The following is a 25,130-nucleotide window of genomic DNA, read 5'->3' on the forward strand; positions in this document are numbered from 1 at the left end:
ATGAAACATGGTAAAATTTCCACTAGTTCACAGCTCGGACCATCCGAACCATTTTTACCTTTTATATAGTAACGCTGTTTGCTTTCTTGAGAACAAGCGACACATAAACTGACATTTGGAACAACAGCTGTGGTGTTTTTTTTCTTCGGTGTCGCCATTTAAAATTGATTTTTCGTTCTTCGATAGCGCCCCTCGTAGTGTAATATTTTTAAATAGAACGCTCCAAGGAAGTCAAACGGCTTACGTGACCTACATGTACGCTACATGCAAAATTCTTCGTCTGCTCCGCCATGCTTGTTATCGCGAGATCTCGTAGGTAAATCTACTGAAAAACCCTAAACATTGACAATCAGCACGAAAATTTAGTTGCTCGAGCCATTTCGGCAAAGAAAGGAAAAGCATACAGTTGCAGAAAGAATTTACACTCTGCTGTTCGGTTTTTAACTTGATATTAAATTCAAACCTTTTCAATACCGACGAAATAGCTTTCTCCTCCGTACTCGTCCATTAATGTAATTACTACCTTATATGGCATATGCAAATGACTTGACGATCGGAAGTTGAAACTTCAGTACATCAAACATGGCGCACAAATATGAATCGAGAAATTTGAATTTATCGAAATTGTTCAAAACGATAGAATAGAGCCTCACAAATCGTAAGTTGCATGTTGTAAATTTATATATTGACTAAGAAACATAGAATGTCATTTTATTTACGTAAAGAAAGTCAGCAAATGTTTAGAATGATCGAAACTGTTGCGGGGGTGAATCATTCCCGCATTTGCACCATTACGGAGATCCTAAAGAGTTGTAGCCCCCCCCCCCTCCTAAAAATAAATAAATAAATAAATCGGAGAGGGCTACATTATTGCAGTTAATTGCCTAGGTGAGGTTTTCAGAAAAATAAGTCAAACTCAATGATCATAATGTCAAACACTTTGCTCTCAATAAAGGGCCTTATTACAAGGAATGAACGTATGAAATAAAGCCTTATCATTCACCATACAAAAGTTATGAGATAGGATAAAACAATACAAGCTGTAACTGACGGGTACCTGTAAAGTGCGAAACGAAACGAAATCTACCGAAGGAAACGAAATCTACCGAAAGGAAACCCACCGAAACGAAATGAACCCTGCCGAAACGAAACAAAACCTACCGAAACGAAACAGATTGTATAACCGAACTCTTTTAATTATGATAATTTAAAATGGTATCTTGGGCTTTTGTGAAAGTTACCCCATATAAATAAAATTCGCCTTCCCTTTGATGTAGGGTTTCGGCTTGACTGATACAAAGTTTTAAAAGTTGGAAGGGGGGTGAGTAAGCACAAAGTACATATCCGAAGTGGGTGAAATACCGTGCGCAATTAGTTTCGGATCCATAAATTTCAGAACGGAGGGTTACAGTCTCACAGGTCAGAAGTCTGGGAAACACACTACACGAGGGGTGGGATCGCCGGCGTTGGATCCGCCTTTGGGCATAAATACATGTACATGTTTCAGTATTTTTTGCTCTAAAGACAAATCTATGTACATGTGGATATTGTGTATTTGTATGTAGAATGTCAAACGGTGGATTCTGAGTATGTCCTCTCGTTCTCTTTGTAACTTCTGCTTCCCTTGCTCATAAGCCTTTTGATTTTACAAAATGCTGACCTCCTCTTGATATTATTGCATTAAAAAAATTCCATTTTCCGTCCCGTTTTCAATTCCTTGTCTTAGCAACACCCCAAATGTATAGAGTTATATTTAGACTCGCTACATATCAATGATAATTTTTCATAATACACACATATATATATGTATATATATCTTACCGAATTGCATTCATATAATATGGTATACTATTTAATTTTTTCCATCATTGAAAGTACTCGCACCTCAACAGTTAGAGATAAAATAAGAGGTTGAGAGCTCTTCCTGCTTTCAACTTTCTCAGACACCAGCTTCTTCAAACAATGTATCTATGCCCAAAGGCGGATCCAACGCCGGCGACCCGAACCCTCGTTTAGTGTGTTTCCCCAGACCTTTGAGACTGTAACCATTCGTTCTGAAATGTATGGATCCGAAACTAATTGTACATGGTATTTATGTACTTGGTGCTTACTCACCCCCTTCCAACTTTTAAACTTTGTATCAGTCAAGCCGAAAGCCTACATCAAAGGGGAGGCGAATTTTATTTATATGTGGTAACTTTCACAGGGGCCTAAGATAGCATTTTTAACCATTATAATTAAAAGAGTTCAGTTATACAATCTGTCTCGTTTCGTTTCGATAGGTTTCGTTTCGTTGGGTTTCGTTTATACACAAGAACATTAATTGCTAGAACCGGCCGAAGTTGAAAGTAAATTTCCAGACACGACTGTTGTGAGATTCGGTGAAAGCGACCCAGTTTTAAAACTACAAGGGGAGTTAAAAGGACATACCATGTACTCACTTTATAATATGTCCTCAAAATTGTCTAAGTTCAACAATGTGTAATTTTCTCAAAAATTTAAGAATATCAAAATATTTCCCACATGCACATCTTCAATGCTTATACAAACACTGTAAAATAAGTAGGGACTCGCTTGTTAGACAGGCAAATCATATACTCTTTATATAATACTGTATTTCCTCAAAACTGACCAAGTTCAACAACGTGTAGTTTTCTCAAAAATTGAAGAAAATCAATGTTCTTGCCACATGCACATGGTCAATACCCATACAAACACTCTGTAAAACAAGAAAGTCCTGAAAACTGTGGAAGAATTTAGCCGAACAAATTATGTACCTTGCATATCACATTGATTTTTAAATAAAGGGGCAAAACTCCTGCAAGAGAAATCGGAATGGATGAAAATTGGAACATGATCTAGAGTGACCTACAAAGAAGCTACATAGCAGCTTTCAGCTTGATATGCAACAGAGAAATGAAAATAGAAACAAAAAACCACGAATGAATGGACAGACGTCCAGACATCGCAGAACCACAATACGTTCTGTATAAAAACGGGTGTATAAAGATATGGTAGATTCCATAGCCCTTGCACTATGTTAGGAAACTTTCATGTAAATTTCCACTTTCTTGGTCCAGTAGTTTTTGAGAAACTTTTTAAAGGTTTTCCCTATATATTTAATGTAAAACTTTGATCCCCCCTTGTGGCCCCATCCTATCCCCGGAGGTCATGAATCTTCTCGGGAACCACTGGGCCAGAAAAGCTGAGATTGACTTGAAAGCTTCTTGACATAACGCAGATTCAAGTTTCTTCAAGTCATGGCCCCGGGGGTTGGATGGGGCCACAATAGGGGATCAAAATTTTACATATAAATATATAGGAAAAATCTTTAAAAATATGACATAATGCAAATTCAAGTTTCTTCAAATTATGGCCCCCGGGGGTATGATGGGGCCACAATGGGGATCTAAGTTTTTTTTATACAAATATATAGGGGAAATCTTTAAAAATATTCTTCTCAAGAACCATTGAGTGAGAAAAGCTGATATTTACATGAAAGCGTTCTAACATATTTCAGGATTTAAGTTTGCTAAAACCATGCCTCCGGGGGTAGGATGGTGCTACAAGGGAGATCAAAGTTTTACATACAAATATATAGGGAAAATCTTTAAAATTCTTCTTCTCAAAAACTACTGAGCCAGTAAAGTTGAAATTTATATGAAAGCTTCCTGACCTAGTCCAGATTCAATTTAAAAAAAAAAATATGATGACCCCTGAGAGTAGGTTGAGGTCACAATACGGATCAAAATTTTACATGCGAATATATAGGAAAAATCTTTAAATATGAGCCAAGGTGACTCAGGTGAGCGATGTGGCCCATGGGTCTCTTGTTTTGAATTAAAGTTATCATTTGGCCTAATTAGAGCACACTGTTAGAAGATCATCGTTTGAATCAATCTCTATCTCAATCTCTCTCCAATCCCATACACTCGTACAGTGTTGTACATGTACATATGTACAATTTATGTATACCGAATATACAAATATAGATGCATGCGCAATTTATGTACCTAAACGATTTCCCGATTTACAAACCTGCAACACTCTGACCAGTAAATCATTCATGCACAAAACAGGGTAAATATTCTACTTTGATACTTCCCCTGATTGAAGATAGCTGATCGGCATAGGCTAAGTGTGTCACGGTCTGTACAACGGTGTTTACTGTAGGGATAGAAATGGAGTTTTTTGTTTTGTTTCATGGATTATGCAAATAAAATAGCTTACTACTACTGAGGGTATTTTCGACAAGTGTACACATACAACTGCGGTACAGATATTACGAATAGACCCAGGTAAATAGTCGTCCGCGTTCCATGCATTTTCATGGCGAGCATACATTTGCATAAGTACAGTAGTATTTATGTATTTGCATTTGGCTTGAAGTGACAGTAAATGAAATAACTTTTATGATCTTTGCTTATTCCATTCTATCAATAGATAATAGAAAACATATTTCGCGTTTTTGTATAGTTTTGACATTTTTACTGCACCTGTACGAACATGCATGTAAAGAAAACCATTCTATATAAATTTATTTATTCAAAACTATTAGAATGATTATTACTACTGTTTGGTATTTGTATTGTAATTTGTGGTCAGTGCATGATGTTCCAAAACGTGGTTTTATTTCTTTTTGATGTCTTATAACTCTGTATCGGAGATGTACGTGTTACCTTTTGAAGTTACCCGCACAGGTAAATCGAAAACACTGATGTGAAGTGAAGCGTAGCAAAACTCGTCCCCTTATATACCATGCGAACCCATATACATATAACAATATAAAAAAATCCGTCTGATATGGCGGATTAGCAGAGAAATATGGCGGACATAAAGAATTCTACTATATTTATTAATTCATGTCAGCTTTAATGATACAACTTGTATCATTAGCGGCTTGGACTGCAAATTTGTGGTTGTATCATTAAGTGTTGCAACCGCACTGCAGGTGGAACTCTTAATGATACCATTGTATCATTAGGGGGAATCGTATCATTAACGATTTATACTGTAGACCGTTAATGCGATAATTTGTATCATTAAGCGTTGCAACATAAATGTATTATGCAATGTTCAGGGTTTTGATAGGCAATATTAATTTTACCAAATACTGTGTTACAGTACATAACTGGGATTTGCCAGCAGAAACAGTCTATTTTATCTCTCTCCCAGGGGTTTATTTTAAATCATGAACAATTAATGTCCTGTAATAGGGTTTTGGTATGTTTAGCACAGAAAGGAAAAGCCGCATACCCAAATTAAAGATTGTGCACAAATATTTTTGATGATTCCTTTTTCAGATCTCATGTGCTCGATCTCAAAATGTTTTGTTAAAAATTGTAAAACTTGAGATATATTGATGACTAGAATGTTATTAGAGGGCGAAGTTCTCTCACGGCGCGAAGGGACGTGAGAGCGGAGCTCTCTATAGGTAACACGTATATACATGTTTAAAAGGAAAATATTGGAAAATAATGAAAAATTAAACCATACCTATGGAACTTGAAAATTTTGGTACTAATGGCGTCGATTCGAATATTATTTACTTGCAATCTCACCGGACGTAGTTTCTGTACCAAAACCTTTGATAATTTGACTTGTACATCTTCTAACGTTGTCTACGCTATTAAGTGTAACCTCTGTATGTCGGGGGAAACTAAGGGTTCACTTAATAAAAGAATATCAGGAAACAAATTTCAAATAAATAATGGTGGCAACTGGCAAATAAATTTGAGTGGTTGTTATTTAAACAGAGGCTTGTATTTTCTGTTCAGTAGAATAAACTCCTGATTTAGATCCGCCAATGCCACAATTTGTTTTATGACGTCAAAACATAGACATGACGTTACATATCGTATCACCCTGCCTTTCATCACAGTGCACTTCATTAAACATTAGGCCTAATGATGCACTGTATTTTGGAGCTAGGAGACACAAGATTGGGATTATAATCCACGTAAGTTCACAATCTTAGATAAAGGTGTGACTTTGCGAAACATCCGCCATTTTTATGAGAGACTTTTGGTATTAGTGACCAAAAAATTTATTGACAAAGTACAGCTCACATACTTTTTCACGCGCTTTAGTCATTAGAACTCGCAGTACGAGAAGTGCTGGTTCGCTATAAGGGAGCATATACAGTTACCACAACATTAAGATAAAGTTGAAGCAGCGAGCAGCGTGACATTTAATGCAATTGTAACCAGGGGCAGATCCAGGAAATGCGGTTACAGGGGACGCCACTGTATGAGGCAGGGAATTACATTTCAATATAATTTTATGTAAATCGATAAATTCAACACTATTGCACATACATGTACATGCGCGGACACTCCCTTCTGCGTAGCTATCTAATTTTTAAAAAATGAAAGTCATATAACAATCCCCTTATAGCAATGACATGTTTCAGAAGCGAAAATTAGAACAATATTCATAACATTGTACATGAACCTAGTTGTAACACAATGATGAAATATTTTAGCATTCGCATATAATTATTGAATAAATTGCAACATATTTGAGCTTCACAAAACTAGAATTAATTAAATGTTAGGCGTACCTACATATCACTCATACATCCGAGGCTAGATATGGGGTACCGTAATCTGCTAAAGTTTGCGAAATGCCACGTAAGTTAACAATCTTAGTCCAAGATGTGACTTAGCGAGATCTCAGCTATTTTTGACAAGTGACTCTGGGATTGGCGTAAAAAAAATCTTGTTACAGGTTTAGATTTGACTTGGATTATTTCGCGCGCTTTAGTCATTCTTTGCACTGGCTCACTATTATCAATTTCTACACAAAAGGAAACAAAACGAAAAAAATAGGTATCATAGTGCTTGTTAGCGAGCTACAATGTGATAAACTGGACATTTTTGCTCGTAAACTATACTTTTCAATTATTCGCAAGTTTGGTTGTTGGGTTGCATAATGTTTAACACAAAACTGATCCATACGTTCGAACGCATGGACCAGTTTTGTAAGTTGGTATCAACACAAAATAAGCAACAAAAATTAATCAGTACACTTATGTCGTCTAGCAACATCAATGTGATTGAAAATAGATAATAATTTTTATGCCCCCCTTTGAAAAAGAGGGGGCATATTGTTTTGCACCTGTCGGTCTGTCGGTCGGTCGGTCGGTCTGTAGGTCGGTCGGTCGGTCTGTAGACCATGTGTTGTCCGCTCAATATCTTGAGAACCATTCACTTGATGATAATGATATTTCATATGTGGGTTAGTTATGAGTAGAAGAGGATCCCTATTGTTTTTCAGGTCCAAAGGTCAAGGGTCAATCTACTCTGGACATAGGAATATAATGTCCGCTCAATATCTTGAGAACCCTTTGCTTGAAAGACATCAAACTTGGCACACTGGTACATCCTAAGGAGTAGATGACCCCTATTGATTTTGAGGTCATATAGTCAAAGGTCAAGGGTCAAACTGGGCATAGGAATATACTGACCATTCAATGTCTAGAGAACCCTTTGCTTGACAGACATCAAACTTGGTACGCCAGTACATCTTCAGAAGAAGATGACCCCCATTGATTTTGAGGTCACATGGTCAAAGGTCAAACTGGACATAAGAATATACTGTCCATCAAATATCTCGAGAACCCTTTGCTTGACAGACATCAAACTTGATACACTGGTACATCTTCAAGAGAAGATGACCCCTATTGATTTTGAGGTCACATGGTCAAAGGTCAAACTTGACATGGGAATATACTGTCTGCTCAGTATCTTGAGAACCCTTTTCTTGACAGACATCAAACTTGGTACACTGATACGACTTCAGGAGAAGACGACCACTATTGATTTTGAGGTCACATGGTCAAAGGTCAAGGGTCACACTAAACAGGAATATACTGTCCGTTCAATATTTTGAGAACCCTTCGCTTGACAGACATCAAACTTGGTACACTGGTACATCTTCAGGAGAAAATTACCCCTATTTGTTTTGAGGTCACATGTTTAAAGGTCAAGGGTCAAACTGGACATAGGAATATACTGTCCGTTCAATATCTTGAGAACCCTTTGCTTGACAGACATCAAACGTGGTACACTGGTACGTCTTCAGGAGAAGACGACCCCTATTGATTTTCAGATCACATGGTCAAAGGTCAAGGGTCAAACTGGACATTGGAATATACTGTCTGCTCCATATCTTGAGAACCCTTTGCTTGACAGACATTAAACTTGGTACACTGGTACATCTTCAGGAGAAGATGACACCTATTGATTTTGAGGTTGCGTGGTCAAAGGTCAAGGGTTAAACTGTACATAGGAATATACTGTCCGCTCAATATCTTGAGAACCCTTTGCTTGACAGACATCAAACTTGGTACACTGGTACATCTTCAGGAGAAGATGACTACTAATTATTTTAAGGTCACATGGTCAAAAGTCAAGGGTCAAATTGGACATAGGAATATACTGTCCGTTCAATATCTTGAGAACCCTTTGCTTGACAGACATCAAACTTGGTACACTGGTACATCTTCAGGAGTTGATGACCCCTATTGATTTTTAGGTCACATGGTCAATCCACTCTTGACATAGGAAGATATTGTCTGCTCAATATTTTGAATTGATGATACTACTCTCAATTAAATGATGTGTGTGTGTATAATCCTTTTTAATTTTGCACCATGGGGGGCATATGTGTTTTACAAACATCTCTTGTTTGCACTTAAAGTACGCAAACATTCATCGTATAAAATGTAAGCGTTTAAAAGAAGAATCTAGGAGTATTTTCAGTGTCTTTCCTCAAACATTTAGATAGAACATGAAAATGTAGGGGGTTAAATACGACATTTTTAAATTATTGACCAGAATTCTGAATTAAGTGCTAATGACTTTTTGAGATTTGTAGCTTTTATATTGGGAAAAATATATTAACAAAATTAATGAATTGACAACACTTGAGTCTCTAATACCTGCATCATAAGTTTTAAAATTTAAATACACATGTAGGGGCATAAATTTTTACAATTTTATAACTGAATAATTACGAGTTTTCTGATTGGATGAGACCCAGCAAGCTAATATAAATAGAACGTTATGTTCATCATTCTCTACCCAGAGTTCCATGCGCTCCTCGCACTATACTTCTGGTCAACGTCTTTTTACAGAAATCTTGTAAAAGTTTCTAATATCCAACATTTATGTTTTTGATTAAATATTTAGTCATACTATGAAATTTTTTGGTGCAATTAAATTGACGCTTACTGTAAATTGTTTAAAATCGCCGTTTCCTGATCCTAAATTTGGAACTACTTCGTAATGTGCTTATGAATGTAGGACATCCATGTGGTGAAGATTTGAATGTAAACATGGAATCAAAAGTAAGAAAGGCTGTAAAAATACGGTAAAACTTGTGAAATAAGAGACAAACAGCTAAATGATAAATATGTACTTAAATTGCCAGTGGGCTATGAAAAGAGCCTGATGTCATCACTTGTTACCAGAACTTTTAAACGGAAAGGAAACCGAGAATTATTGATTTTATCATGTGATTATGTTGTCACGTGATTCCAAGCGTGGACAGAGGTGTTGATTGATTGATTGAATATTGTTTTACGGGACTCTCGAGAATATTTCACTCATATGGAGACGTCACCACTGCCGGTGAAGGGCTTCAAAATTTCGGCCTATGCTCGGCGCTTATGGCCATTCAGAGGGGAGGGATCTTTATCGTGCCACACCTTCTGCGACACGGGACCTCGGTTTTTGCGGTCTCACCCGAAGGACCGCCCCATTTAGTCGCCTCTTACGACAAGCAAGGGGGTACTGAGGACCTATTCTAACCCGGATCCCCACGGGAGTGACAGAGGTGTATGTGAAGCTTGCGTAACGCGCTCTCTGGTGAGAGACTGTATGTTCATATGTCTTCGAGGTGAATATAACGTAGGATTTTCCAGCACCGGACCAAAAATAAAGTTAGAGTTTCTGAATTGGTACTTTTTGGTCGTCCAATGAAACTTTGCGTTTCTAATCACTTTCGGCTAGATTTTGTACTCCAGCTGTAAACGAAGATTACCATTCATTTTGCAAGCTCAAGTAGCCAGTTTAGATGTTCTTAGATGCTTTAGCTACCTCGAATTGCAATATTCACTGAACCCTCTTGGCTAGGTGAAATATCGTTTTTCAAGTAGCTAACGCATCGCATTGACCTGAAAAATGCCAACAATTGCATGATATTGACAATATATTAAAAGTAATATAAATGGTAAATAAAATCAAGCAGATCAATGAGGTTTTACTTAATACTTATACAAATCCGCCCGCCATAAAATATACATGTAGTTCTTTTCAAACCATTTGTAGATTCTGATTGATAAAAATATTCCAACAGGATAGAGTTAAACAACAATTTAATAAATACTTGGGTCAATATAATAAGTATGACAGAAACACCTACACTTTAAAGAATATAGTACAGTTGTGCTCAAAAGCTGAGGAGATAACTTCCTTAATGTTCTATATGACAAAACAGAAAAAGGTTGTAGCAATATATCCATTAGAGAACAAATTGTATTCCAATTCTTAACAAACAAAATACATACTATTTTGATTAGATAATAATGAATATATTTATTTGTGTTTCAGAATTGATCAAACATCATCGAATAGTCTGTTTTCTGCCAATCCTGCTCTTGTGAATAATGGACATGATTTGCAGAAGTATTGCTCTTGTGCATCTGAGGCCGAGGGATCAGAATATTTAGGACATATAGCTGGCCATAACACTGCTAATTGTGATATAACCACAACGCTCGTTGATTGTTCCCAACAACAAACTACTTCATCGTTACTCACCACATGTAACAGAATAGACAACAGTGCTAGAAAAAGACGGGATCTGTCTGAGGAAGGATACGGCGAGCGTACCAAACGTGTTCGCAGGAGTACCACTGATTCTGATGATGTCATTGACTTTGTACCTTTGACGTATGATTCTTCGTTCGACCCAACGTACATTCCTCCGGTAATTGCAATTATTCGATCTGTTATATTATTCTCTCGCAACAAAGTTCTCGAGATATATAGTAACTTGCCGTTTTTCGCAAGTACGTTCCGTTAGGATTTCAAGGCAACAGATAACAGCAACAGGTCAAAGTCGCAGAGAGGAAAACTTCCGAATTCCTTTTGCGCAAGATTTTAGCTACATATTAGCTTAGTTTACCTGATCAAGACATCGAGCTCACGGCGGGTGTGACCGGTCGACAGGAGATGCTTACTCCTCCTAGGCACGTGATCCCAACTCTGTTATGTCCAGGAGTCCCTGTTTTCCCAATTCTTTATTTTGTATTCCTTATAAATAGGAGTTATGAGATTGATTTAAAGATTTTATTTAAAGTCAGAAAAGCTCACTTAAGCTAATAATCGAAAGTATTTTCCGACTTTAAATAAAAATTACTTACTTACTTACTTACTTATTGATCACTGTTCGTTATCTTCACCTTTAATTAGCCAAATTTAATTAAACTGATGCCATGGAAAATGCCTTGGTTCCTATTGGTTTTCAAGGATGCAGATGAAAGGGCAAAGTCACTGACAAAGAATTGTATGAGATTTAAAAAACATTTTACAGGAAGACTTGTAGGAATGGCAACTTGTATAAAAATCTTGGATCTTTTTGGTTTGCAATATTACTTATGTGAAGGTCACTGGAATCGATATTCCAAAGTTCTTTGGGTACGATATTTAACTTTTCTTTCCTAATTTGTAATTCACATAAAGATCATAGTTTCTATTGATTTTCAATGATCAAAATCAGTGAAAGGGAAAGTTTGAAATTTCCGTATACAATTTTTATTAAGAGTTTGATAGACTTGGAGGTATTACGTATTGTATATATATAGGGTTTCAATGTTACAGATAAAAGGTCTGTATCACTGTAACGTGATTGATAGCACAAGATGATGATTCACAACTGCTCTATCTAATTATAGGTCAGCATAATTTGATGACGTAAAACACAAAGCAAGTGTTATCGTTCTTAATCAATAATTTACATGATAATATAATCTAATATCTTCCTTCCGAGTTAACTGCATGGATGTTAGTTTTACAAAGTTGCATTACCACTAAATGAACACATTTTAAGGTTGAATTACAAATAATTGAATATGGCATTTTTTTAACACCAAAAATATAATTGCAGTAAATTAATGAACTAATTAAAAGTTTAAACATTAAATGTCAGAAATAATCGTGTGTTTATTATTTCATCAGTCATTAGAAATAGTACCCCAGCATGCTAGAAGTTCACGGCGAGATACTTTTGACGTGGCGCCGCTTAACCTCTAGCATCCATTGTAAAAATTCTCGCCGCTGAAAAGGTAAGAGTGGTAATGGATTGCTTAATAAACATTCAAAGCGTTGTCATTAACGAATGCCCATTACCTATCAAATATTCATTATTCATACTAAAATGCACCTTCAAAAAGAGAGCTATTCTGTTACATTAATGATTAATCCGATGTTTCAAAATCGAATTTGAAAAAAAGATGATTGAGGTGAAGGTTGTCCTTTAAAATTACAGAACGGAATTGAGATGTTTTTACAAAACGAAATTAATATCACGAGTACTATACTTGTTTTGCGTAATGTTGGCATAATACATGTACGTAGTTTCATAGGTGTGAATCATTAATGAAAAAAATTTAGACGAGGTTAAATAAATTGATTACTCAGGATTTTTTTTGCCTTTCTTCATTGTGTCATTTTTATAAAATACCACAATTTTAGAAATATTGAAAATGTTTAAGAAATGATTTAACAAGGATAAGATATGTTGAAATTTTATTCCCCCCCCCCCCCCCCCCCCCCGCTATATGCAAATACTGTCATACTGCTTTATGATGATGCAATACTTTCGATTATTAGCTTAAGTGAGCTTTTCTGATCGCCTGTTGTCCATCGTCTATTTGTAAACTCTTCTCCAGAACCACTGGGCCAATTTCAACCAAACGTAGCAAAAAACATCCTCCTGTGAAGGGCGTTTACGTTTGTTCAAATGAAGGGACATGCATCCTTCGAAGGCGAGATAATCATAAAAATGCAAAAATAAGGTGGGACCATTAAAACATCTTCTCAAGAACCACTGAGCCAGAAAACCTGACATTTATCTGAAAGCTTCTTGACATAGTGTAGACTCAAGTTTGTTAAAAGTATGGACCCTGGAGTTAGGATGGGGTCACAATAGGGGATCAAAGTTTTATATGCAAATATACAGGGAAAATCATTAAAAACCTTCTGAAGAATCACGGTGCCAGAAAAGTTTACATTGGAATGAAATCGTACAGGTTCAAGTTTGTTAAAATCATGCCCCACAGGGGTAGGATGGGACCACAAAAGGGGACCAAAGTTTTACAAATATATAGAGAACAGCTTTAAAAATCTTCTCAAGAACCATTGGGCTGAAGAAGTTTACATCTACAAGAAAGCTTCCTGACATAATGCAGATTCAAGTTTGTAAAAATCATGGCCCTTGGGGGTAGGTTGGGGCCACAATAGGGATAAAAGTTTTACATGTAAACATGTAGAGAAAATCTTTAAATGTGGGTCAAGAAGATTCAGGTGAGTGTTGTGGCCCATGAGCCTCTTATTTGAAAAACGATCCGCAAAATAATTATGAAGTGAAATGAAAACAGATTCTGGTTAAAGGCTTCAACAATGATGGATTTGATTAATGAACGCAGATGCATACGGATCAACGTAGATTACACGTTTTCCGTTGGCCTTTTTGCCTCCTGGAAATACGTATATTTCTAATAATTACTTGTTGACTAATATTTTCGCTCAAATTATGTTCCGACCGAAATTCAGTTGGAACCAGCTTGTTAAAAATTAGGTTCGGGTGTTACAGACCGAAGTATATGAGGGATGTTAACCGAGGCTCTAACTTGTTCGAACATAAAACATTTGTCACTCTCACCAATCGGAATGATGGTTTTACAACGCGACCACTTGCTGTAGTATTTGTGGTTGTTACACGTAAAAGGTCTCACTCTTGATTTGATTCATCAAAATCATCCATATCCAGACGAGTTTGTATAATAATAATGTCCGTCGCCTTCATACTATCTCTCCGATTCCTCCTTAAGGTAGTTCCTCTCTGCTTTGCGAAGCATTATCTTGATGTTTCCGCCTTGCCTACGATATTTCCTGCTGATTTGATGGGTTGACCCATGTGTTCTAACTCATTCATATTCACCGTTCTGAAGTGATTTCATTAGCTTTACTCTGCAGTCATAGTGAGGGGTGAAAATAAGGAACAGAGATCAATCTCATAACTCTTACAAGCAACACAAAATAGAGAGTTGGGCAAACACGGACCCCTGGATATACCAGATGTGGGATCAGGTGCCTAGGAGGATTAAGTATCCCCTGTAGACTGGTCACACCCGCTATGAGCCCTATATCTTGATCAGGTAAGCAGAGTTATCCGTAGTCAAAATCAGTGTGCGAAGAATGGCCTAACAATCGGTATGGAACACGTCAGACAATATTTGACCCAATGATAGGTTGTATTGGCAAACTAAATCGTTATAACGACCAAAGAATTTGCAAAATTCTGCCTTTTAACGAGACCGTTGAAACCCCTACACCTTCAACATATTTGGCTATAGGCTGCCTCGATTTAAAAAACTGATCATACGCAGAACAAGCTCTTGCGTATCGAATCAGTTGAGAGATCTAATAACAATATATTACAGTTATAATGGACTATTACTACATAAATATACCTTTTGGAATTCCTTGTTGTTCTGCAATTTCCGGAATCATATGTTCTTAAGAGAGCAAAGATTCGATTTCACTGTATTTATGGGTTGTAGTGGTCCTTCCAAGTAGAAGTTGTGCTTGTGAAAGTTTCACACTCGATATTTTTGGTTCTAAAAGAGCTAAGTAAGAATATTTGTTGTCTTGCTTTGCTTTCCTGAACAGATGCACCGTCTGAATCGCACCCTCTGTTGAAACGTTGCTTTTCGAGAATCTGGGTGAAGATGTTGTATGTAGAAATTTATACCTTTTGGGCAATTTCTTTGAATTTCCAATTTGCGAATTTTGGTCCTTATCGTTGATTATTTTTCCACTGGGATTCCATATCGAGCAAACCATTTAAGATCACTGAGATGTGATTTCTTGACGTCACGACATGGTAGTCAGGCCTTGGTTGGAATGTTCAAAATATCGCTAAAATACGTCCTCTGTTGGATTGTTGCGAGGGATGAGAAGGAAACCCATTTCTGAACTTAACCGTTTCGGAGAATAGGTTTGTTTCGGTGAATTTAATAATAATCAGACTCGAATCGAGGAAGGGGGCAAAATTTCGTTGCACACCTGGTGTATTTATATAGATAGTGTTTTTTCTTTTTCTATTTATATCTATTCATTGATTAAAATTCAGATACCTTTGGACAGACCTAAGTTGTTAAAACAGGTAGTGACAGTTCTATCGCCAAACGCTTGGCATCAGATGTGAATGTCTCGAGTCCTCGGAGATGACCTTAAAAACGGATGTCCCGTGTCATAGGTGTGACATGCTAAGAACTAGCCGCAGTAATGTAGCGCTTTCCGATTTGTTTTTTTTTTGGGGAGAGGGCTACAACTCCTTAGGATCTCCGTAATGGTGCAAATGCGGCAGTGATTTACTCCCGCAACATTTTCGATCATTCTAAACATTTGCTGACTTTCTTTACGTAAATAAAATGATATTTCTATATTTCTTAGTCAATAGATAAATCTATAACCCGTAACTTACGATTTGTGAGGCTTTATTCTACCGTTTTCAACAATTTCGATATATTTCAATTTCTCGATCCATATTTGTGCGCCATGTTTTATGCACTGAAGTTTCAACTTCTAATGTCAAGTTATTTGCATATGCCATATTAGGTAGTATTTACAGCAATGGACAAGTACGGAGGCGAAAGCTATTTCGTCGGTATTAAAAAGGTTTAGATTTAATATCAAGTTAAAAAAGGAACAACAGAGTGTAAATTATTTTTGCAACCATATACTTTCCCTTTCTTTGTCGGAGTGGCTCGAGTAACTACATTTTCCCGCAGATTGTCAATGTTTACGTTTTTCAGTAGATCCACCTACGAGATCTCGCGATAACAAGCATGGCGGAGCAGACGAAGAAGTTTGCGTGCTGTTCATGATGTTTAAAGAAAAACACCTTTATTAGACATGCATAAAGTTGGTACTCCTTTTTGTATAAACAACATTTGGGACTAATATACGGAGCTTATTATCGGTTATTCATAAAATTATTTTGCACCATTACGGAGATCCTATGGAATTGTAGCCCTATCCCGAAAACGTCATAATAAAAAAATCGGATAGGGCTACATTATTGTAGCTAGCTAAGAACCCTTACTGCTCAATGGTCGTAAGCGCCGAGTATAGGCCTAGACTTGAAGCCCTTCACCGATATTGGTGACGTTTCCTTAGGAATAAAAAATTATCAAGAGTGACGTTAAGCAAGATAAAATCATAATCATAATCAGCCTAAGTGCGAGATGCATAGGCTACAGGCTGCTCCTTCTGAGGTACATAATTAATTAGAATTTTTCACGCATACTGGGACGTTACCAGGTGTAGGTGAAGTACCACAAATTTAGACCTCAGGATCGTAGAAGTGCGGGTTCTTTATCGTGCCAACGCCTGCCGCGACACGGTTCCTCCATTTTTAAAGTCACATTCGAAAAGGTCTTTCGATTGATTCTCACTTCTAAATGCCAAGCGTTAGGCGAAAGAGCAATCGCTACTTATTTCAACATATTAGGTTTGACACAGTCATGACAAAAGCGGGGCTCAAAATCACGGTCTCCCGGTTACAAAGATGCGCCAAGTCTATATGATAAGGCATCCACAGACAATTTGATGTCATTATTGACGTCAAAATATTTCAAAGTCAGTGCCATTGTTATAGCTGGGTTTTTTTAAAAAGATTATTAAAGGGTTGGTCCAATGCCATGCAACATCTTATTCAAGAAGTTCTCCCAATGATTTGTTTCTTGACGACATATTTGTAATGATTTTCCCTAGGTAGATGCTCATTCCCATGAATCTCATAAGTTCCTTTCTGTTTTCGGGTACTGTCATTGATGTAATCGCTTTCATTTAACTGTCACTAGGCCTCACATCTCCTCTACTAAAGACATGACCAACATATTTGGCTTCAGATTTGTTCATTTTACCCTGTCCAACTTCTGCGTTTTGAAGTACATTGTACTTGGTAAAGTTTTTAAACATGACTATGCTAACTGTCTAACCAAATCAAAATGTTGTCCACAAGGTAAATTTTCGAATAATTGTGCCATTGCTCTCAGAAAACCTTCCGGCGCTGAGAAAATTCCAAAGAGTGGGCGTTTAAACTTGTACCTCCCAAAGGACATGTTGTACCTTCCAAAAGGTATGTTGAAGGTCGTAAGCCATGAACTTTCTTCTGTAAGCTGAATTAGATAAAAACCTGACGATGCATTAAAGTTGTGACATTTTTTGCATGTCGGAGACTTGCTGCTTCTTCCTAAACAGTTTTCAGTGGATAATGCTCACGTAATATGCCTTTATTTTGAGTTCCCTTGGATCTGAGCAGATACCCACTCTGTCACTTGACTTCACAATAACAGAATGGGTTGACCCATTTTGTTGGTTGCTCAACTTAAGACATTATGTCCAATTCCTTTATTCTCTTCAGCTCGTCCTGTACCTTTAAAGCATTTGGTAGTTTCTGAGGTGATACAGTAGTGTCTGTCTTAATGTCATATATTCCAGGCAACCAACTGGTGTTCATACTCGTACATCAGGCCATGGATACGTTCCGCACTTGGATTGTTGTTCACTTTGTAAACACGATTCACCAAGTTCATGTCAATGCTAGATTTCAGCCTAGGAACAGCAGGAACATTGCTGTCGACATTCTACATCTCTAGTACTTTGTATTGTACGGTAGTCTAAAATTTTCCACAGGCTTTCAACTCGTAGCCAGAAAAGAAAATCAATTTACTTGTGCTTCGAAATAACTGTACCATAGCAATGTTCACTTGTTTACACATTTTGAGACACTCGTCACATTGCACTGAGCACCTTTATCAATTTTAAAATAGATGGTTTTGGTGTCATTCACAAATAGCTTTACTTTCCAGACATCATCTAGGTTGCTATTTCTTGATGAATCGACGGTATATATGGAGAAATTGTCGATATCACGATCCGATTCCTAAGATGCACATGTTTCTTCTATGAGACAAACATACTTGTGTAGTGTGGCTGGAGTAGTGAGACATTTACACATAGCAGGAAAATGGCTTTTCTGTAGACATTTCTTGCAGGTGTTACCAAAAGCAGGATAATGGTTGCCTCCCTTCGAGTGTTTTTTTTTTTTACCAAAGTAAGTCCACTGTATGACTGTATGTCAACGGTAGGTTTATGGTCCTTATGTTTAGGTTTCTCGTACTTCTTTTCTTCTTCTTAATACATGAATACTTTTCTCTTTGCCCATTTTTCAACTGTGATTCTGATTCTTCGGCTGTTCTACAAATGTCTATTGCACATTGTAGAGTAAGGTCACGTTCTCTCAAAAGTCCCGTTCTCATTGTGTCACTATGTATGTCACACAGGATTCTATCTCTGGTAAGCGAATCTTTTAATTCACCGAATTCACAAAGGCTACCTTTCTGTTTAAGTTCCATGACAAATACATCAGTTGATTTTCCCTCCTTTTGAGATCGAGTGTTAAAACCATGCCGCTCATCTATTATATTTTTCATGAGTTGCAGTATTTCATTTTTTTCTTAATGTCCAACACTTTCGACATATCATTGTCTCCCCACACAAATGTATTATACACCTCAATAGCGTCCGCTCCAAGCACGTGGAATAAGGTCATGCCTTGAATTCTCTTATCTTTCTCGGTCACTCCGCTTGCTACAGCGTAATTATATTGCTATTCAAATTTCCTCCAATTTTCTGTAAATTACCAGTTGAAGGTGTTCCATTTCTTAGTTTTCTTCTGACACCATGTGACATAACTGATAACACAAGATAGTGATTCACAACTGCTGTATCTAATTACAAGTCAGCATCTTTTGATGACGTAACACTCAAAGCAAGAGTTATCTTTCTTAATCCATAATCCACATAACATGATATAACAGTCACTAAAAGGAAGGTTTCGAAATATTTCTTTTTTGTAATATTTAAATTCCAATTCTCACCCAATTTGTTATTCATTTTTCATGAAACTCAAGACAGGATTTAGGTACCTACAGGTATTCAAGTCATTTTGTAAACATAGCACTGGAAATAATTCAAAATATGCCAGAACTAGCTAATGTAGGCCGTTTTCCTTAAGCCATCAGTTAGATTGTAGAACTTGACTTACGGTATTATCAGTCATATCATTAAGCTGCGAAATACTTTCTTTTGCATCGTATGAATAAAAGGTCATAGCTTAAACACTCTGATAAAAGGTAGATGGACAGACCAAGAGTTCTCTTTGTAAAACATCTCCCTAAACATTTCTAAGTGGAACAACTTGTAATGTTTTTCAGATATCAATGAAGTTTTTTGAGAATTAAATACAATTGAAACATCTTCAATTGCAAGTTGTGTACAATGACTTTATTTATAAACAAAAATAGACAAACCATATATCAACTTTGTAATATTTACCCTAAACTGACTAAGTTCAAGAATCTGTAATTTTCTCAAAAATTGAAGAAACTCAAAATGCCTGCCACATGCACATCTTCAATACCCATACAAATACTGTGGTTGGTTGTATAGTGTTTAACTCTCCACTCGAGCATTTTTCACTCATATGGAGACGTCGCCATTACTGGTGAAGGGCTGTAACGTTTAGGCCTATGCTCGACACTTACGGCTTTTAAGCAGGGAGGGATTTTTATCGTGCCACACCTCTGTGACACGGGATCTCGGTTTTTGCGGTCTCATCCGAAGGACCGTCCCATTTAGTCGCCTCTTACGACAAGCAAGGGGAATGAGGACCTACAGTGTATTCTAACCCGGATATCTAAGAAATCAAGCACTATGTAATAAGAACGTCCTCACTTGAAAAGTGTGAGAGGAGAGTTTAGATGGACAAATTATGTACAACAATATGACATTAAATTTCAAATAAAGAGGCGAAAATCCTGCAAGAGAGGTCGAAATGGATCAATTTAGAGTAACCTTCAATAAAAATAGACAGCTATCTTGAAATAAAAATAAAATCAGAAAATCCGAATGTAAGGATATGCCAACGTCGCTGTACGTTCCGTCTAAAGGCGAGCATATGCCAATCACTGAAAGGGTAATCTTGTGAACTAGTTTTTGTTGTGTAGTTTGTGTTTGATTTCACAAGCACGGATACTTATCATACACCAAGGTCTCAGGAATCTTACGGATTTTCATGTTTTAACATAGTCAAGGTCACTGGAATGAAATGCACTTACAGAAATGATATGTCATTACCAAATGTGTACATTATGTTTTGTATATATTATTCAATGCGTCAGTAATCGATATGTAGTCATTTTACAATATCTTCTTTTGTATTGTTTTTGTAAATGAGAATACATTGTGCCTTCATTCCTACAAGGTTCCAACATGGAGGAATGGCTGGACTGAATCTACTGCAAGAGCAGAGTGTGAGACGAGCATCAACAACGACCCAGTGAAACTGGAGTGTGAGAAATACATACAAATTGAGGAATTGGTCAATAATTCTATATCTGCTTGCATTTTAGATATAAGGGTAAGTTTTACTATATTTAAGTTTATGAAAAGTGAAGATTACGAACAGTGATGAATTTCATAAATCCCATAAATAACACAGAATTAAGAGTAGAGCAAACGCGGACCCTTGAATATACCAGAGGTGGGATAAGGTGCCAAGAAGGAATAAGCATCCCCTGTTGACTGATCACACCCGCCATGGACCCTTTTCCTTGATCAGGTAAACGGAGTAACCCGTAGTCAAAATCTGACAGTATGGAAAGAATGGCCTAACAATTGGTATGAAACACGTCCAACGACACTCGACCTAACGACAGGTGGTATTGGCAAATAATGTCATATCGTAATTTTTGAATTTACTGTGTGAATACAAAAATTATAAGTTGTCATGTTGAAATACTTGTATTTACACCCATCCATTACAATATGACAATGAGATCATTATAACCACCACAGAATTTGCGCAGTGATGACTTCATATATAGTGCAATATCAATACTATATCCCTCAACCACCAAAGTTTGGTTGTATTTTGGTTTTACGTAGTCCGTCTGTTTCTTGGAGGCTGTTGATATTTGTTGTATACGGCGTAAAACTGTGCATCTAGTAATTTTAGATTAATTCGTTTTAGTCTTAAAAAGTTGTGGTCATTTGTTGTTATTTTTTCATATTTCTGTATATTCTTTCAGTATCCTTCCCTACAAACAACTTTTTGGGAATGTATTGATTTCACGAAGTCTGTATATCTGTCTTAAAGTTTTCACCCATCCATCTTTTATTGGGGCAATTGATTGGGTTCTGTTACTCTGTGTATGTCTGGTCTTCGTTCATCCATATGATTTCTCGTTTTCCACAAATTCTGTTTAAAATATACATTTATATGAATAAGCCACGCTGATGTATTTGTCCCATTAGGCCATGCCTAGTTTGTTTTTAAAAAAAATTGAGAATTAAAAGTAAAACAGTTTGGTGAGGACTTTCCGGGATAGCAAATTCTTTGCAATGTAATTTGCTTTATGACTACAATTATATTTTGATATTGTATTGTCGGTGGCGTTTCTTTTAGGATTCTGCAACTACTGATTGGATTGCGGGAACGGTAGATGCACTGAAAAGTTACTGCTTAACAATGATCGCAAAATACGAAAAGTTCCATATCACAAACACCACAAATGAAATGTCTGTTGTTCAAATATTCAATTCAGTGACTTGTGTCAACAACTGCAGCAATCATGGTTCATGTACAGTTAAAGGCAAGTAGGAAAATCAGAAAGGAGAACGAATAGTACCTGCATGTGGTTTGTCGTTTCATAGTTTGTTGTGTATATTTGCTGGCCTAAGATGAAAATTGATTCTTATTGTAGGAAAATGTGCATGTGACGGTGGTTTTATTGGAATTGATTGTTCTCGCCCTAAAAGCAGTCCCCCAGCAAATGCAGTTCTTCCCGAAGAGGGGTTGTGTCGGAAGTCAAAGCGACAATGTGCTAAAACTAACATTGTTGGGGATTTCCTTTCGGATACAACCATATACGTTCAAATTAAGGAATACATGGTATGAGAGATGAAACCCAGTTATTTAAACCTTTTCATTCATATGTATTGTAATTTTCAATTTTTAAGCATCGATAGATTATTTTTTGCTTGTAATCTAAACTTTGTAATGCATTCTTTAACACGTGTTACTAGACGTTATATATCTTATTCATATTTGAATAGATATCAAACTCGAAGGGGCAAGTAAGGAACACATTTAATACTACCGCCCAATGGAGAGCACCGAATCTGATTACTGTGGTAATTCCATCTTCAACAAGGAAAAAACGTTCCACAACAGAACAATACGGAACTGGATACGACATCAGTTTATCTTACGATGGCAGCAACTTTGGAGATGAATTATCGCTCGTTGTTTATGATGACACATGTTTTAACTGCAACGCAACAACGATTAGTTGTACTATACTGGTAATAAATTTAACTTACCAATATTTCAATTTCTGTTTAATTAAAATAATGGAGAAAATTGATTTTAAAAATCATATAGCAATTTTAGGAATATTAAAAAGTACATACATGCATGCCAGTAATATTATTATAATATCAATATTTAGGAATCGTGCATTAATAATGCGACAAAGACTACCGACTCTGATGCAACAACAACAAAAGCTACAACGTTAGTATCGTCAACCCAGAGTTCAACTACAAAAGCGGATTTACTTCCAGTGAGCTCAACAAGCACCCCCAGTTCTACATCGTCATTGTTGCTGTCATCATCACCATCAGTTCCAAGACATCATGAAGAAGAAACAAATGGTAACTAAGTTTAATCAAATATCATTTTTTTACTCTTTCTTATTTGCATGGAAAAATTATATAACAGATAGGTGCATTTAGGAGATATATTCTGAACAGAACAATGATAAAAAAGTATGTATAGCAATACTTTAAGGATATCAAATGAAGTTTCTGACCGCCGCCTTATAAATTACATGCATCTGGTAGCTGTCATATAAGAACATGTACCTGGCGGCCGCCAGCTTATTTTATGTGGCGACCGCTAGATTATTTAATTATTTGGTGGCTGCCAGATAAAATACATGTATTTTTCTCAACTGGTACCAATCGAGTTCCGTGGATTTTGATTTAGCTGAAGCAAAATTTAATATCTTTAAAATGTAACCTTTTTTTCAGATGACAAACGAATTATAATTATTGCATCTGTCTGTTCAGTAGCGGTGATATTGGGCATTGGTCTATTCGTAAAATCCAAACAAAATCTCCAAAAGGTATGTCAACATTTTGAATATTTAGAGGTGTACAGTGTGTTTTATACTTACAGAAACGTATTTACCTTTTCCAATATCTCTGAAAAAAAGGTGAAGTTAATGAAGAATGACCAATCTAGGAGAGACACCGCAAAATCACATATAAATCATGGCTTCAGTGCGTAGTTTGTGGACCAAGCGGCATTGAATTTTAACTTTTTACGCTTAATTTCAATCTAAAGTTTTTCAATTTTGCCATTGTAGTAATATGTACTAAACCATAGAGTAAAGGTATAATATCAAATTGATTTTTTAACCATATCTCAATGATGATTGTTAGTGACCTTTTGCACTAAAAAAATGAATTATTTTTCTTTTCATAAAAACTTAATCAACTTTTTATACTTATGATAAATAGGTTGGTGATAAATAGGAACCATAGTGTTCGATTGTCCCACGATTTGTCCGAACCATAATTTTGTTACCGAGAGACGTTAGAAGCTCATACATAGCACAAAGATTACTTGTGGCAAAATGATGTGTTATGACCCTAATCAAGGGTCTTGATCATTTGACAAAAGTCAGGGTTTGATACAATGGTTGGTTATGACAAAATGGTGTGCGAGGACCATGACCGAGTGCCAAGCTTTTGAAGAAACGTTTGATTTTTTGTTTTAGAATGGGCTTCGCTAGTCAAGGGTCCCAATTATTATTTTGGTTTTGACCATTGTCTAGATCAGGAAAAGGATAAAAGGTTTGAAAATTTTGCTAAGGTCACATTTTTGCATTGGAGAAATATTAGAAACACATATTAGACAAAGATTGGCAATGTTCTGGTAGTGTGTTATGTCTCTGAACAAAAGACATTTCTCCACAGTCAAGGTCACTGTTAGAACAGAGAGAGAGAGAGAGAGAGTAAACTCTTTGTTCGGTCCATTACTTTGCAATGTAGAAACATTAGAATTAGAAGCAAAACGTTGTTTATGAACATATGGTGTGATATGACGGGTAGCAAAGTCATCTGGTCTAAGCGAAAGTCACAGGTAAAACAATGCGGACGTTTTTGTCTAGGCCTTAACGTTGTAATAGAAAGACATTAAATGTTCATATTTGGCACAAAGGCAGCTGATAATGCTTTGATCCATGATCAACCTGAAAATATTTTTTTTCATCACATGATCCTTCATAAAGATAATATACAGCTGGTAAAGATCACAGAAATTAGAATCAATCTGGACTGTATGTTTTAAAATGGAGGCAATTTACATTGTCATATCCTCAAAATTAAAAATAATTTAAAACTCTTATTCCAAATATCTTTTCTTTTTCAGTCACTAAACAAAACTCAATGCGTAGAGTATTTAAAAAGTTAATTTTTTACCTATCATATAAAAAGAACTGAAAAAAGAAGGCAAACTCAAAGAAATGAAGTTTTGCATATTTTGTCTGTACTAAGTGATGAGCACACATTCTGACACATGTGTCAAAAAATACTGACATACACAAACAAAATTTTTAAGACTAATAATAATTATAATAGAATTCTGATAAACCTTTAGATATGCAAAGACGTAATCAGCTTGTACATGAAGTGGAAGTC

At 36.4% G+C, this 25,130-nt stretch overlaps 1 protein-coding gene across 1 annotated transcript in view; it reads left to right on the forward strand.

Moving 5' to 3' along the window:
- Positions 1 to 25,130, forward strand: part of LOC125649695 (uncharacterized) — a 51,615-nt gene that overhangs the window by 22,124 nt on the left and 4,361 nt on the right. Inside the window, exons 10-16 of the mRNA XM_056166101.1 lie at positions 10,617 to 10,995; positions 20,626 to 20,781; positions 21,829 to 22,015; positions 22,127 to 22,314; positions 22,479 to 22,727; positions 22,874 to 23,078; positions 23,457 to 23,551. Of these exons, the coding sequence (XP_056022076.1) occupies positions 10,617 to 10,995; positions 20,626 to 20,781; positions 21,829 to 22,015; positions 22,127 to 22,314; positions 22,479 to 22,727; positions 22,874 to 23,078; positions 23,457 to 23,551 (1,459 nt within the window). The remainder of the gene's footprint in view (positions 1 to 10,616; positions 10,996 to 20,625; positions 20,782 to 21,828; positions 22,016 to 22,126; positions 22,315 to 22,478; positions 22,728 to 22,873; positions 23,079 to 23,456; positions 23,552 to 25,130) is intronic.

The sequence above is a fragment of the Ostrea edulis genome, chromosome 5 (genome assembly GCF_947568905.1).
Source record: "Ostrea edulis chromosome 5, xbOstEdul1.1, whole genome shotgun sequence".
NCBI lineage: Eukaryota > Metazoa > Mollusca > Bivalvia > Ostreida > Ostreidae > Ostrea > Ostrea edulis.